Source organism: Cricetulus griseus, chromosome 2, assembly GCF_003668045.3.
Source record: "Cricetulus griseus strain 17A/GY chromosome 2, alternate assembly CriGri-PICRH-1.0, whole genome shotgun sequence".
Taxonomy (NCBI): Eukaryota; Metazoa; Chordata; class Mammalia; order Rodentia; family Cricetidae; genus Cricetulus; species Cricetulus griseus.
In genome coordinates this window covers 310,480,959-310,498,715 of record NC_048595.1, presented here as the reverse complement: position 1 = coordinate 310,498,715, position 17,757 = coordinate 310,480,959, and the positions used below count along the sequence as shown (strand labels likewise).

Here is a 17,757-nt window from a genome sequence, read left to right as displayed (position 1 = left end):
TCAAAGAAAACTTTGGCTATCAACAAATGGGCTAGTGAAGTCAACAGTTCTCAAAATAAGAAACACAAATGCCAGTAATTATTTTTTTAAGGAGTTGAAAAAAACCCTAGTCATCAGAGGAAGCAATTTAAAACTACTTTGAGACACCATCTCACCCTGGTCAGAATGGCTATTGACACTATAGACATCAATGTGGAGATTTCTCAAAAAATTAAAAATATAACTACTGCATGGCTCAGCTATACCACTCCTACACATGCCTAAAGGAATCTATATCCTGCCACTGAGATGCTTGCCTATCTGTGTTTATTGTTATTCTATTCACAGTAGCAAGGAAATAGTACCATCGGAGATGTCCACCAACAGATGAATGGGTAAGTACTATGTGGTACATATACACAATGGAGTATTACTCATCTATAAAGAGAAATCATGGAATTTGCAAAAAAATAGATTTGTAAAGTATAATATTAATTGAGGTGACTCAAACTTAAGAAAGAAGCATGTCCTGTCTCATATGTGAATCCTGGAAGATAATGTATGTGCATGTACACTTGAGGTGATGTAGCATGTATGTGTATAAATATGGGTCAGGCCCAACATACATTAGAAAGGAGACAAAAGAGGGCAAAATAGGTAAAAAGGAAGACACAGGACATGAAAGAGGCAAAGAGACTGGGGTGAGGGGCTACAAGAGAGGATCATGGGAGATTAGAGGAAGAGTTGATACTTAACATACTATGTTAAAAATGACTTAAAAATGACTAATACCTTGCATGCTAATTTAAAACTAAAAACTAAAAAGATAAAATGGATTTTCAATAGTTTAATCACTGATCTATCACTTCAGTGAGAAGAGTAGCCATATCTATAAACCTTAACAAGTATCTGTTCAAGTATCTTTTTCTGAAGTAGATTTTGTATAGACTACTATATTTCTAACCAAATATGCCACAATGCTTTCTTAAAAATATATCTAAGATTAAAATGGCTAGAAAATAAAGGAACATGACATGTCTGAAACACACTTTACCAGAAATGTCAATACAACCATGACTTGAACTTAGAAGCACATGTTCAATTCATAGTATAAGCTTTCCTTGGGTTGGGAAGAGAACGTACATTTTTTTTTTGAAACACACTGCACATTTTTTGCTTCCTCTGCCTTAAGATTAGATAAATATTTGGGAAACACATATATCCCAATATAAACTCAAATTCAAAATCATAATGAAAAACATTCTATCAGTATTGTCTTCAAATAATCATTTCAAAATATGAATACTATAATTCCCATAAAATAAGGGCATTCTACAATTAAAAGTGGCTTTTTGAATTGTCCAAAGAAGCAACTTTACCTGTTTGGCCATTAACCTTACATTGAGCAAGTGCAGCATTTATATTTAAGGTTAGATACTGAGATTTTTCATAGTTGCAGCAGCATAGCTTGTGTTACCTACTCAACATAATGCATTCCTCTCTATGCATCTGGAAACAACTTAAATTTCATTCTTATAGCACTAAATAAAAGCCAACTTTCATGTGCTACAAGGATTAAAAAAATACTTCTAACAGATGCCTGAAGCAATGCTTACCCTCAGCGAGAAAATGCTATGAAGAGTTTGAAGTCTGTTTGAAATGTAAGCAACTTGGGTACATGGTGAGGCAGTAAAATTTCAATTTATAAGTGAATGTCTACATTTTTGTTTTATAAGACAAAATCTCACTATGCAATCTAGGCTGACCTTGCGCTCATAGCAATCCTCCTGCCTCTGCCTCTCAAGAGATGGGATTGCAACTGTCTAAATATCTCTTTCTTTGCTTCAAATGTCAGCTTATTTTCTTCTTATCTGAGAAGTCATTAAGTCTTTTTTTAGGATTAACATATCCATAGTGTCTATTCTATCTCTCTTCTTCCCACTATAGGAATAATGTGTTAAATATTAAAAAGGTTAATCTTATTCAAAGTATAACATTTTCATTTCTCTATACATACAGTTAGTGTTTTCTCTAACTACAAGTATAATACCTGCTCAATGTGAACTGTAGACACACTGAAATTTTCAAATAGCAAAATCATTCACAATCCTACCACTCAGAAATAAAGTACATGGTCTTTAATCTCTTTTTCACAATGTGAGTATATGTGATGGGAACAGAGAGCTTGTACAATGCCATGGCTGCAATGATATTTTTACATGTTTTGTGCCTTCTTTCTTATATTTGTTTTTTTGTTTTTTTTTTTCAAGACAGGGTTTCTCTGTGTAGCTTTGGAGCCTATCCTGGCACTCGCTCTGGAGACAGACCAGGATGGCCTCAAACTCACAGAGATCTGCCTGCCTCTGCCTCTGCCTCCCAAGTGCTGGGATTAAAGGCGTGTGCCACCAACACCCGGCCTTTCTTATATTTGTTATAGTCACAGTAGCACTTAAGTAGATTTTGTTCGATCTTCTAATATGCATATATGATTTCACTATTTACATCATACTTTCTTTAACTGCTCTTCTATATTTGACAGATATTCCTGAAGATCTGGATACTATGTTCAGATCCAGTATGTTTTTGGAGCATCAAATTTAACCCTGGCATATAAAATGGACAATATGGTATGCTACATGTAATCTTAACTCATATATCTATTTTAAGAATGGTGAGAAATAAGGCAATTAAAAAATCAATAGATAATAGCTTATTCTTTTTTTTTTTCAAGATAGGGTTTCTCTGTGGCTTTGGAGGCTGTCTTGGAATTAACTCTTGTAGACCAGGCTGGTGTCAAACTCACAGATATCTGTCTGCCTCTGCCTCCCAAGTGATGGAATTAAAGGTGTGTGACACCACCACCAGGTGATAATAGCTTATTGTTGATATCACGCTTTATATATTCTGTTCTGGTTGCATAACAGTGTTGAAAAATGCTATGAACTTTTATCTTCAGGCAGTTTATTCATGAGAAATAAAAAGCTACTTCACTTAAGTTTATGGATTTTTCCACTACTGATGAGGGCACCTTCTGAGAGCTGAATCAATTCCAGCATAAAACTGTGAGCCACGTATATTTTGTGCATTTAAGTTTTACTTCGTGGATCTTTTCATACATATTTATTCCCCACTCTATTGTATACCTTTGTTATCTGACTTTTTCATTTTAGGCAGTTATGCCTATTTATTTCTCAACACAGTGGCTCTGTAACATATTCCAAATACCCAGTCCTATTAATAAATAGTATAAGTTATTGTAGAGTTAATATAGAACCATAAAAGTTATTTCAGAAAAACTAAAATATGTAACCTAATAATTAGTAAATATAAATTGTAGAGGCCCAGTTCATTAAAGACTACCTTTCACATATTCCAAATGACTAGCCAAGGCCACTGAAAAGGAATGCTTCACTTTCTGTTTCTACTTTGTATAATCTACTAACAAGAAAAATTTTCATTATATTATAATCAACTCAAATAAAGCATAAATATAAAATGTTGATATATTTGCTTAATAGATGTCATTATAATTAGTAACAAAAATAGTTATTCCAATTCAGCTTTAATTAACACATAGTTAAGCTGAAAAAACATCTGTTTGAACAGGTTATGCTTCTAAATATAATAAGTGCATCCCAAAACAATATTATTTGAACTATTAATATGATTATTTGAAAGACTGTATAAATAAAAATTATTCCACGTTTGGGTAATAGATGTTTGAATCAACATAATTCAGTGAAAGTGAATGTGGCAGGAGGATGGGGTGTAGATGCTTAGACAAGAATGTAATATTTAAAATGCATCAACGTAAACACTGCCAATTCTAGAGGAAAGCACCCTTGCAGGAAGTATCTGTTACTTGAGATTTCTGATTACTTCTTTACAAAAACAGTCATTACATGGTGGTTTTAGGAACTTCCAAACACCAGGCTCTTTCCTAACCTGAGAACCCAGGAGACTGAGGCAGGAGGATCAAGATTTTGAGGTCAATCTGTGCTATTCAGTGAAATTCTATCAAAAACAAAAATTTGAACAATGTATGTGAATATAGGCTGTTTCAATTTGTATTGTATTTTGTAAATTTCTATAGATTATGAGACTGAACACAGTATCTTGTGTGTGTGTGCATTCACAGTGTCTGTGCATATGCATGTTATCACATGTGAATACATGTGTGTGAATGTACATGTGAGCATACAAATGTTGACGGCAGAGGCTGATGCCAGGTATCCTTTGACTGCCCCGTACTTTAATTACCGAGGCAAAGGCAAGTCTTTCACAGGATGCAGAACCAGCCAACTGGAGTCAACCAGTCTCTCTAGCCAGCTTGTCTTGATGATTCCCTTATCTCTACTTCCAAAAAGTCTCAGCCACCATCAAATCTAGCTTTTATATGGGCTCTGGGAATTCAAACTACAGTCCTCATGCTTGCCCTATAGTATCTTATACATGACAATGAAATGGCATAAAATAAATATAATTCTAATAATCACATCATATTCTCATCATTACTACAGAATAGTAATGCTGGAATTTCACGGTTTCCTAATTCAAATTTTCAGGACTCTCCTTGATCTATACAAAATACAATGCTAGGGATGGAATGTCTGAAACACCATGAAGACTGTAACAGAAGGTATAACAGTTATAATTTTTATTAAAAAATGAAAATTAATGCCGGGCACTGATGGCTCATGCCTTTAATCCCAGCACTCAGGAGACAGAGGCAGGTGGATCTCTGTGAGTTTGAGGCCAGCCTGGTCTCCAGAGCGAGTGCCAGGATAGGCTCCAAAGCTACACAGAGAAACCCTGTCTTGAAAAAACAAACAAACAAACAAACAAAAAAACAAAAAAAGAAAATTAAAAGGGTAATACCCCTATGCAAGTATCTGTTGATATATATATATATATATATATATATGTGCGTGCGTGCGTGCGTGCGTGCGTGCGTGCGTGTGTGTGTGTGTGTGTGTGTGTGTATGTTCATCTACACAGAAAAATAAGATTCCTACATGTTAGTATTCTTGGAGTCTGTGTACTTTTCTATGCTGTTTCATGGCATGTTCTCTGATCCAAGAAACTGAATGCACACTAAATCTGCAAGTGAAAATATTCTTGCTGTTGGCAAGAGGACTGCTTCTCATGTGCTGGCTTCTCCTGAAGCTTCCTTCCCTCTGGAGGGGAACACCTGGGTGCTGGCACTTCCAGCTGCGCACCAGACACAGAGAATGCCAGTGAGCTGGGACCTTCAAAGATACAGCATAATTTCCTCCCATCCTCTCTCCCTTTTGGTTTTTTGAGACATAGTCTAGTCTCTATATAGCTCAGGTTGCCATGGAACTCACTCTGTAGACCAGGCCGACCTCAAACTCACAGAAATCTGCCTGCCTCTGCCACCTTAGTACTGGAATTAAAGATGTGCTCTACCACTGCCTGGCTCAGCATGATTCCAAATAATTTGGATAAGAAAACCAAAATTCTGTCGCTACAAGTGATTAATAACTGCAACTTTCTTGCTCCATTTTTGATCATGAAAAATACAGAAATAAAAAGAAAAGAACGGAAAGAACTTAAAACGATTTTATTTTATTTTGGGTAAAACTGAACTATACCTATGACAGAGAAAATGACACATTGTTAAGCATTTATTTCTTCTTTTACTACATACAAGTATGCACACCACTCACATCCTAAAACTAAACTGTAAGCTCTTTACAAATAAACAAAAGTGCTTTATTCGTTTTGGTAAGAACGTATTATTTAAAACCACATTAAAATGAAATTTTTAGAAACTTAAAATTCTTGAAATAAAAAAATTAGAAGATTTATTGTTAAATATTTAGACTTAGCCCTTCAAGAAAGAGCTAATTACTTGATGTCATGCAATTATAGCAAGGTGCAATGTATATGAATTTTATACCATAGAAAATAAACCAAAGTATGCTATAGAAAATTTCACTGAGAGGATGATCAACATTTAGGAAAATTATCTCCACAAGTCAGCCAATCATTTTTCTGGAAATACATAGATAGTAAATATTGCAGGGCTGAAAGCCACACAAGTATGACTCCTCAAATCTATAAAAGTGTATAAACAGTCATAGACAAAGCACGAGGATGTATGTTTTTCTGTGTTCCAATAAAACTTCTGAGAAAGCCAGTCAGCACAAAGGCTGGCTATGTGATCTTCAAGTAAATACACATTACCAGAAATAGATGATATTATATTTTGATACTTCCAAGATCTTTTTAAAAACTTAAAGTAGCACAACATCTTACCTGATTAGGTATCCTCAGTGGGGGCCTTGGGCCTCCAGGGTACCGAGGTGACATAAAAGGCTAGTGAAGACAAACAAACAAACCAAAAATCAGAACAATGTAAAATACAAATCTGAAAACAAACTACTTAAAAAATTCAGAAATCAGTACGAATCATTCAATAATTCATTTTCCTATGTGGCTGATTTTAGCAGAAGAAAGGCTTCTAAGGAAAGAATCATCCTGTTTTTTATTTTGTAGAATACCTGGAAATTTTCCAAAGGAAATATGAAAACATCAAAGATGATTAACTACAGCAATTAAAATATGAATTTCTAAAATAACAATACCTAATTGCCAAAGACAAGACAAATAACCAATAACTATTTGAAGAGGAGGCTTGATGGTTATTGCACTATACAAGATAAGTTCTGAATGTATACTTTTGAGTAAATAAAGTTACTACCAGTTTTCATTAAAAAATTTGAAGTTTTCAAATTTCATGTCTCCACAAGATTGCAAAGAACTTTGTTTTCTAAGGATCATCTATAGTCAAAAATACATTGTTGGCTTTTATCCATTATGAGTTTGTTATAAGATTAACTATCAACTTTAAGGGTAAAACTCCTTTTCATATTTTTATTGTAGTATATTTTGAGCTATTTACATTTAAACAAAAGGGAAATGGTCTTCTTTTAAAAGTCATGTTAATTTATGTTGTTGAATGAAACAAAAGTTCCTTTAAGTTGGGTTAAATCTGAGTATCTGGGAGTGTCTTTGCAGCCAGTGCCTATAGGTAAGTGTCCAATACTTGACTACTTAGGACTTGGTTGGTCATTCCTAGAAGGTCATTAAATTATTCAAATTTCTATTTTATTACACTTTTTAATAACTAGCAGAATAATTTTAATTTTGCTGACTTATATATTAATAAAGTTACTTAAATATAATATTCTTTACATATAAAATAAACATGTACTTATTTCTAATGGGCCGAATATTAATTAAAATCTCAAGAATAGTTTAATGGATACTGAGAATCAATTTAATAGATAGCAAGTAGATAAAAATTTTGAATCCTGCATCTACATCTTTCATATAAGAAATTATTCTGCAGCAATAAAATCTCAAGGAATTTCTGCCACGCAGATTTGTTTCTAAGAAGCTAACAGAATGAAGTTTACAATGAACAGGCAGCTTGCTTTTGCTCTTATGTGTCACTGTGCTCCCAGGAGACCATTTTATTGGGCAGAAGTAGTGGATTTTTCAGGTAACAGAGTTACCTCCAGCTGCTAGAACTTAAGTAGACTTTCCTATTTTAACAAAGTTGATTATAAAATGGTTTAGCTTTTGTGGATGTGACCAGAGTTAGCTCTGCTCTTCACTGGAGAAGGTATTCTAAAGTGACTTAATAAGTAACTACATATTGCCAGGTAGAAGCTTATTCCAATATCGAGGCTTCATTCTTTTCTTTCTTTTCTAAATCATCCAATTTTACTTACACTATTACAATTTTCAATTCTGGATTCACTTCCCAATTTATTAATTAGGTACTGTTATTAGTTTTATAATAGTTGCCTTTCTTTACAAAGTGATGTTTCATGATATAGTCATAAATTCAAGGCACAATATCAGCTTACTGAAATACAGAGAAATAAATGTAGCTTACCAATAATTCCTACCTACTATAAAATCAGTTGGAAGTGGAATACAGGTCAAAAAATGTGAAAAATATTACTAAATACCAAATGCTGGGATAAAAAACTGTTTAGTGCCTTATTTGAAACAGCACTTGGGATTGATATGCTCACCTAATGTGAAAAGATGCTACAATGTATACTTCTACCTTACAGCAGTTACTAAAGGCTGATGTGAGAGAATATCGCTGTATGTGGTGGCTCTGGACATACAGGTCTCTGTAAAAGTAATATTGGGAGATAGAGATTCTGGTTCAGACAGCTTATTTCCTCATATGCTTTCCTCCAAAAATTCACCTTGGGTTTGGTAAAGGCGGGAAGGATAGAAGAGAAAGAAAGAGGGAAGGAAAGGAGGCAGGTGGAAGGAGCCACGAATCTAAGCATCTTCACAAAGCATGCATGACAAAAAATATCTATTTCTACTTAAATTATAAAGAATGCTTTGGTGAAAGTATTCTTTAAAAAATAGTGTTGGTATAAACTCTAAATGTTCAGATCATCAGACAAATCCTAACTCTAACATAGCTGGATAATCACCCAAGTCTTAACTGTCTAATAAGTTAGCATATGTAAACACTAAGTACCAAATTGTTTGCACTGGATCCCTTGAGAGAATTCTATACTGGCATCCCTGCTTGACCATTGGGAAGTCAATTTAAAATCAACTCTGGTAAAATACTGATCTAGGCCAGAGATTATCCACCAGTAACATGAGTTACACGTGTTTGTAGACATGTTGGCACTATCTGCATTCTTAATTTAGGACAAACATGTTCTTCAAAGACTCCTTAGTCCCACAAATAAGCTTATTCTTTATATTTGAGGCAGTCTGTTTTGTTTCATTTTGGTTTTTGATTTAAGTAGGGCATCAAATCCCTGGGAAAAGTTATTTATAATGTATGTGAAAAAAAATCTGTGTGAGAGTTAAGATCTTAGATGCTAGTATTTGTAGAACAACTAATTAGTAGGGTGGCCTTGAGCTATAAGCTCTGGGGGCTGCAGTTTTCTTAATCTTAAAATGAAGAAGTTAGAACAGATTATTTTTAAAATTCTTTACAAAACAAGGGGTCCATGATTCTTGGATAAGTCCTTTCTACTTTGCCTTTAAACACAAAGATTAGCATACTCTAGACATTGAGTGGGGAGGGTCAAGGAAAAAGGCATTTGCTTCTAAAGCACAAGCCATCTTTCTCAAGCAGTTGAGAAAATTATCACATTTTCCAGAGTAAAAGAAAACTGTGGTTAAGGAGGAAATATACTGACAAACAGTGGCGCTCACTGTTATGAGGCATTAAAGGTCAACTGAGGGACAAAAGAGAAGTGCCCACAAATGTGAGAATGCAGTGATGAAATCCCTCCTTTGAAAAGTAACTCAATGAGCACTCACAGGGCACAGGTCTTAGGTGGTTGGGTCTGTCAGTGAACAAAGCAGATAAAGATTACTGCTCTCTGCTTGGGGTTCTTCAAGGCTCACAAAATTATTATCAATCTGAGAAATAATTTTCTGGAAAAATGTTCTGTGCATCAGTCCTCTAATTTGGAACAGAGAGAATGTTCTCTTCATCAAATGTCAAGTACCAATGAATGCTCAAAAAAAAAAAAAAAAACCAAAACACAACCAACTCTGTCTTCTGCAGAAGCCATATTACATCATCCTTACTTGATCAAGCATGCAGTTCTAAGTGACTGCAAATCTAGATGATGATCTTTCCAGTTTCTCAAATGATCCAACTGTATGGGATGAGGTTCTAACACATGATGATCTGGCTTGCATTCCAACGGGGAAACTAAGGCAAAGTTCTCTCTGCATGTTCCCATTATCCACATGTGCATTGGGTGTTTGTGTTGCCACAGAATTCCTATGATGAAACCTGGAACCCCAGTGTAAAGCTATTTGAAGATGAAAGCCTGTGGGGAGTCTTTCTGGGGGGTGGAGCTTTCCTCAATAGTCTGCTGTCTTCAAAAGCATCACAGAGAGATGACTGCTGTCCTGCATCCTTGTGAGCAAATGACTGTCTGCCCACCAAGAAGGGAACTGAATACAATGCTGCTTGGAGTTTTGGGGTTTGGTGGTTGTTTCATTTTTTTGAGACAGGATCTCATATCCTGTCTCAGAGTAGCCTCAAGCTGGCTATGGATCTGAGGATGACCTTGAATTTAGGATTCTCCTGCCTTCACCCGCTGGGATGTAGGTGTGCTACCATGCCAGGCTAATTGGGTGCTAGTAGATGGCACTTACTTCACATACATGTACTACAAAACACTCTACTAACTCAGCTATATCCTCAGACCAGCTTCTTGATCTTACATTTTCTCGGCATCAGGACTCTGAGGAATACGTCTGTCACTTAAATCACCTAATCTACAGTATTTTCATTATAGCAACCCAAACTGACTAAACCTAAAAGAAATGGGCTAAAGGAAAGTGGGAAGAATACAAATATATAGTATTAGAAAATTAGTAACTGTGTGATGACAAAATGGAAGGATGACCATACCTAAAAGACATAAGCTCATTGCCACCAGTCTTTTAGAGAATAAAACTGTGTCACTTAGGATCATAATTTATATAAGAATAAATGTCATTAAGCTTTAATGGCTTATTATTTTCTATTCTACCAAGAATTATTTAGAATTTTAAACTGCTTTTCTAAAAGGAAAATTATCATATATTTCTTATCATTTCTGTTATATCTATAATAAATTATGACCTATATAATCTTTTTGAATATGCTTTTTGGATACATTTTAAAATAGGAGGTTTGCCTGTTTAGAATTCATTAAATCACCTCTTTATGTAAAAAGAAAACCAAAGACCAACTTTCTTACTTGCCATTTTAGTTTTCCTACCTCTGATTCTGCTACCAGAATGGGGTAACATATACCATGCTAACCAGACCAACCAGACACAAAGACACTGCCTGACCAAGCATTTACTTACAAGCCCCCAGCAACTGTGTGACCATTCACTTAATGTGGAGTTCTTTCACCCCCCTTCACCACTCAAACATGAAAAGTTGAAAAGGCAGTGGTATTTCCAGTAAGCAAGTTAATTTGCATATAAAACCCTAATTAGCATGTGGTCTTGGTTCATCAGACCAAAGGAAATGCCATAATTGAAATAAAAGAATTTTTTAAAGAATCGTTTAAAAAATTTAATTTAGAAACAAGATTGTTTTACATATCAACCCCAGTTCCCTCTCTCCCCTCCTCCCCTGCCCCCCATTAACACCCTACCTATCCAATACCCTTTCTATTCCCCAGGGAGAGTGAGGCCTTCCATGGTGGGGGTCTTCAGAGTCTGTCATAGCCTTTGGGATAGGGCCTAGGCCCTCCCCCGTGTGTCTAGGCTGAGAGAGTATCCCTCTATGTGAAATGGGCTCCCAAAGTCCATTCCTATGCTAGGGATAAGTACTGATCTACTACAAGAGGCCCCATAGATTTCCGAGGCCTCCTACAACTTCATGCAGAAACAAAAGAATTTAACAAGCTCTTTCTCTTCAAACATTCTGAGTAGAGTTTTGATACTATACAAACTTGGGGCATGTTTATTTTTGTTTTTCAGCTAAATGATGACAGAGAACAGAACACAGGTGGGAAGTGTGGTAAGTGTGCATGGTATGATAAGAGTGTTATCATTGTAATAAAACTGATCATTAACACATGATAATTTATGCATTCTCCAGGAAAGAACAGCAAGTTCTGTACCTTCTACCTAGAAGGAGGTACAGAAGTAGCACCAGTAAAATCTGTGGTTGGCTCCTCAAGTTATTCAGTCACTGAGCCATGAGCAGCATGAATGGAGGACTCAGAACTAACTGAAGATATAACAAAACTTGGCTGGTTCGTATAAAATCTCCCCTGGTCAATTTACTTGTCTTGTTAAAATATGTAAGCACCAACTGATATTGTAAAGAGTGGACCACACCACTGGGAGAGTATACTGGGTTAGTGAGAAGGGACCTTCAAAGTTTTTCCTAATGAAAAAACCAACCTTGTCTAAATAAGATAAATTACTATCTTCTAAAGAGCCCAGCAGAACAAGAACAAAGAGATACCCCAGAGTTATAATCACAATATCCATAACTATACATAGAAGGGTTACAATGTAGGCTGACTAAACAAAGGCCTTTTGTTTTCTACTACTGTTTCTGGGTTTTTGCAATTAGTCTTGAAGTGTCAGGTTTTAAAATAATGACCAGTCATCAGAATTCTGAACAGTAGCTCGTCTCATCTAGTGCCTTGCCTATAAGTGGGATCCTAATATTTTCACAGTGAAACATTTCATTGTAATCCATTTTATTTTTGTACATGTGTGTATTTGTGTTTTTGTGTGCATGCATGTGCACATCCATGTGTGTTTGCATGTGGAAGCCAGTGGATGCTCCTCAGGAGCTGCCCATTTTTTCCAGCAAGGGTCTCTCACTGCCTGGAACTCACCACACAGACAAGGCACCACAAAGACAAGGCAAGCTGCAAGGTTCAACCTGCCTCCGCTTCCCCAGTGCTGGGATACAGATGTGTGCATTACACTCAACTGTTTGTCATAAGTGTCCTGGGCATTGAACTCACTGAACTGAGTCACCTCTCCAGCCCCCAAAATAAAATATTTCAAAACCTTCAAAGTCTTGAGTCTGATCTTAGAAACCTGTCTTTAACAATACATTTTCTTTCCATCAGTACTCAACACTTCAGTATGAATATTATTTTGTCTTCTTTAAATAGTCTTTAGCTAACAGACACGTAAGAAAAATGTTATTTTTTAAAATGTAACTTATATACAACATTTAGACAAATTGTGAGGTGAAAAATGAAACATGCTCTGAAATACTGAGTTATCTTCAATAATTTTATCGATTATATAATGATTAAATGTCTCTATGTCTTAGTCTCAAGGAGTCTTTACTTAGCCTGGTTTTACTCTTTTCTCTACTTTTGCCAATGTACTATATTACATATATCCTGAGTCCAGCATAATTTTATGACATGATTATTCGAGAATCTATAAAACATACTTTTAGAAAATAAAAAATATGTCAGAATATAATTATTCATAGTGCTATCAATACATCCATAATATATTAACTACAAGGTTTAGCAGGACAAATACTCTTAAAAACAAAATACTATTTTTGTTACTGTATACCTATTTTGTTAATTAAAGTCTCTTCATATGATCTTCTCTATGTAGATTTCTACTCTATAATTTACTTACAAGTAAATTCTTATTAAACTTATGTATGTTAACTCTTTTGAAGTTATATGCTACCAATAATAAATACTATTATGGAATAGTACTTTGAAAATCATTAGTGTAGTGTGACTTCCTTATTTTATCGTAGTCATACTTTATATACAGATGTTTACATATTTTTATAATTCCATGAGATGCTAGAAGTTTCTATAGAAAAGTAATAATGCATAAGTTATATATAAATGAATATAAAGATCTTTTACAATTTACTCATTTTAATTTGTTTAGTTTCCTTTCCGTTTTTCATGACATCTCCATCAGACACCACTGACACCCCAGTGAATAAGATACTCTTGATTAACACATTTTAATTCCAACTAGTACTAAACTAATTTAGCTCACAAATGACATACTTGTGCTGACATATTCTGCTGATCAGCATAAGTATGTAGTTTATTTTCCATGCATCTTAGATATTCTATCATCATCAACACTTAATTAAAATAACTGTAAAGTAATAACAGATCTAGTTTCTTTGATGTGTTTTTGGCAAGCTAATCCCATACAGCAGCTACAAGCGGGATGATTATTTATGGATTTATTCTAAACATCAAAATTGGTCACTTACATTATGGGCCCTTTCAAGAAGATTAGAGTGCTTCTCAAGCTTTTACTACTATACAATCACTGCATGTAGTTGTGTACGCAGGCTTCTGGATTGCGCATGAGCACCGGGCTGTGTGCTGGTCTAACAGTTGGTCTAACAGTAATAATTGAACAACATTCTGTAAAAAATTAGTAATTCCTTAAGTCAATTTATATCCATAAACACACACATGCTTATTTTGGTGTGTGGTACTAAGGTAACAACAGACCAGTCACCTTTAATAAATGTCTGATAATGAAAATAAATAATTGAGGATGAGAGCTTAGGATAGTGTGCTAGGGTGACTGAATTTAAAGCTAAAATTTTCAGGTGAATGGGTGGAGATAGAAACAATTGTCCAAACACAAATTGTGAATGTGGTCTCTTATAAGTGGACTTTAGCTTTTAAGCTTTAGACATATACTTCAATCTGAGTAACAAAAGAAGTTAGGTAGCTAGTAAAGGAGCAGGGGGAGGAGGGGATCTCCCTAAGAAGGGAAGATAAAGTATAGTGTTATAGAGATAAAAGGCAAAATTGGATGGAATGATTAAATGGGGAAAGAAGTAGAAGGGCAGGGTAAAGGAAGGGATATGGGGAGGACAACTAAAGGCCTTCTGAAAAGCCTTATGGAAACCTACTATTGTAGAAAATTCCTAAAATAGATACACAGACAAAAGGAATTTCAATGGGATCACCATATACTGGGAACACAATGCCACAATTAGACATTTTATGCCAAGTAAAACCTCCAGTGTCAGGAATGGCCTCTATCTTGTTGAGCTGTTTACCAAAAGGACTCCTCCAAACATCACAGGCTATTAGCAAGGTTATGGTTATTCTTCATAAACTGATGGTGAGGCCCTACTGCTGAAGACACAACTTCCTTACGTCATCAAACATGGAGAAATTGAGCTGGTGCCCAACTGGAAGCTTCACCCCTACTGACTGGACTAGTATTCATGGTGCCCAAAGGTACTTTGTATGCTACTGAAGAAAAAAAGTAATCACCAATTTTACCAGCTACAAACCATGCAACCTACAATAGAGACCTACCTGCAAGGTACACTGGGGCCACAGTGGCACAAAAGTTTTGGAAGTCACCATTTTCTGATTGGATTAAAAACCCACTCAGTGATAAGGAACTTATACATGATACCACTAAAATGACTAAGAACCTACATCTAGTTGGGTTATAGGTCTAGTAGAAAAGCTAATACTATTATCCTCCTAAAGGAACATAGCCATGAAATAATCCCTAATGACATACTGTTATACACACAGAACAGAGCATTGATCAAGTGTCATTAGAAAAGCTTCTCACTGTTGATGAAAATTAACAAAGAGGTTCACAACTGAAGAATGTTCAGAGAGTGAGAGCCTTTGAAGCACTTAGTCCTAGAACAGATGTCTTCATCAAACCCTCACCTCAAGGATTGGGGATTATACAGAAGAGGAGGGCAGAAAGATTTTATGACCCAGAGGTGGTAGATGACTCCAAGGAAACAGCATCTTTCAGACACAGTAGGACTGATGCACACATGAACTCAGAAACTGTAACGGCACACACAACACCTGCATAAATTTAAACCAGACATTAGTCCAGCACATCTGAGAAGGGGAAACAGACACAAAATCCCACCTCTAACCAAGAATTTATTTTCAATTGACATCTGCTAGCAAAGGAAAAATGCATTCCTTCCAGTGGAGTGATGCTGTATATATGAGCCACACTCTAGAGCAGGCCACACACCCAGGACTACTCAGGCAACGGAAAACAAACTCCATATTTGTTTGTATTTTTTGTGTGCTTTTTGTTTTGTTTTTGTATTTTTGCCTGTTGATTTTCTTTCTTGCTCTTGCTTTTATCTTTTTTATTTTATGCATATGTTTTCATTTTGTTTTGTGTTGACTTGCTTTTCCTGGGTTTTGTTTTGAGACACAGGTAGAGGAATGAATGAACATGACTGACGATGGGTGGGTAGGGAGGATCTGGGAGGAGTTTGGGGAGGCAATAAAGATAATGATAAAAATATTCTGCATAATTTTTTTAAAAAAACTGAAGTTAAAGCAATACTTTCAACTCTTCCTTAAAGAATACAAACCCCTTGCTTTTTTGCACTGTTAAGATATGTATCTTCATGCGAAGTTGCTCTAGGTGAGTGTGTTGAAGACATGTCCTTCACCTTACTCAGCTATCATTGCAAAAATAACTTAAAACACTTTATTTTATTATCTTTCAGGTATCTTGATGTCTTGTGAAATTTCTATTGAGTTAACAGTAATTCTTTGAACTGTTCATGCAGAGAAATTAATTTATTTGTTTAAGGAACTGACCCAGATAGGGCTTAGGGCTAGAGTGCTTGTCTAGCAAGCCTGAAGCTGTGAGTTCCACTCCCATAACCAAATGAAACAAAACACATGAGATAAAAATGGTGGTGCACACCTGTAATCCTAGCAGTCTGCAGGCTGAGGCAGGGGATTATGCTACTCTCAGGTCAGCTTGGGTTATATGGCATTTTAGAGGCCAGATTAGACAATGGAGTGAAACCCTGTTTCAAAATAAAAGGCAAAACAAGGACCAGAAATATAGTTCACTGGTAGATTCTCTTAGCTACCATGCAGGAGGCTTTGAATTCACTTCCTATCAATAAAGAAGAAGGGGAGGGGGAGGAAGAGCAGGCTAGGAGGGAGGGGGTGGGGAGTTCAACAAGAAGTATAATGCAAGTGTCAAGGAACAAGCAAGACCTTGTTTGGGAATTTTAGCGGGGGGAGTGTGTCACGATAAATCTATACCATTTTTACGGGTTTCTAGAATAAAGATGCAAGTAGTTTGAGTTCTGCATGAAGTGGAGAAGAGATGGAGATAGGGGAAATTGCGGAACAGGTACTGAGCTGTAGCTGAGAATGGAAAGCATGTCTGGGGTTGTAGAGCAGACTGTAGGTAAGAGCACACAAGTGTCACAAAAGCCCCATGGCAGCATCTGAACTCTTTCACCATGAAGAAATGATAAATATTTGATATAGGTATGTTATCCTAATTTGAATCTTACATAAGATAATATAAATATGTTATCTTATATGAATACAAATTACCTTATATTAATGTATTACCTTATATTAATAAGTTAAATATAAGATATTTATATTAGTTATATCAATATATTAATGAAAGATATTAATATAAGATAGTACCTTATATTAATATATGCTTAATATAAAATATTATGTTAATATAAAACACTATGTTAATAAATTATCTTATATTAATACAAATATAAATTCTTATAAAAATAAATATAATCAGTATTTGTGTCAGTTTTAAAAGGTAAAAAAGATGTTAGTATGTACATTAATGAATTCCACTAGTTTTACTCATATATTAAATGCTGGAAATTTGAAAAATGAAAGAGAAAGAAAGGGAGGGAGAGTGGGAGGGAGGGAGGGAGGGAGGGAGGGAGGGGGGAAAGACAGAGGGAAGGAGGAAGGAAAGGAAAAAAGAAAGAGAAAAGAAAGGAAGGAAAGAAGAAAGAAAAGGAGGAAGAAAAATGAAAAAAAGAAGAGCCAGGATTGTGTTGCAAACCTGCAATAGCAGTTCTAAGGTAGCTGAGGAAAGAGGCCTATTGCAAGTTCAAGCATAAGTAACATATTTAACCCTATCCTGAAAAAGAGAAAGAGATTGTGGGCACCATGAGACACAAAACATTGGCTCTCTCATTATTTTTCCAATTATAGTTTATAAGATTCTATGTTTAAAACAAAAGAACAACCATAAAACTAAGAATTGAAGTCCTTATATGTTGATCCCTTGACTTTTAGGAAAGCATACTGGTCTCAGATGGCCAGGCAAACTATTAAGTACCCACTTAGATAAACAACTGGATTTCTAACAGAGACATTTCCTTCTTTTGCTCCCTGTCCATACAGGAAATGCTGTAGGGCTTTTAGTTTTCTGAACTGTAGGTTTTAAAAAGCTTATTTA

The 17,757-nt window shown here is 35.4% G+C and overlaps 1 protein-coding gene across 3 annotated transcripts in view; it reads right to left on the bottom strand.

Moving 5' to 3' along the window:
* Ssbp2 (single stranded DNA binding protein 2) overlaps positions 1-17,757 on the bottom strand; it is a 259,016-nt gene that overhangs the window by 48,341 nt on the left and 192,918 nt on the right. For all 3 annotated transcript variants that reach the window (XM_035440490.1, XM_027401755.2, XM_027401753.2), the window contains one exon: positions 6,262-6,321. In XM_035440490.1, the coding sequence (XP_035296381.1) occupies positions 6,262-6,321 (60 nt within the window). The remainder of the gene's footprint in view (positions 1-6,261; positions 6,322-17,757) is intronic.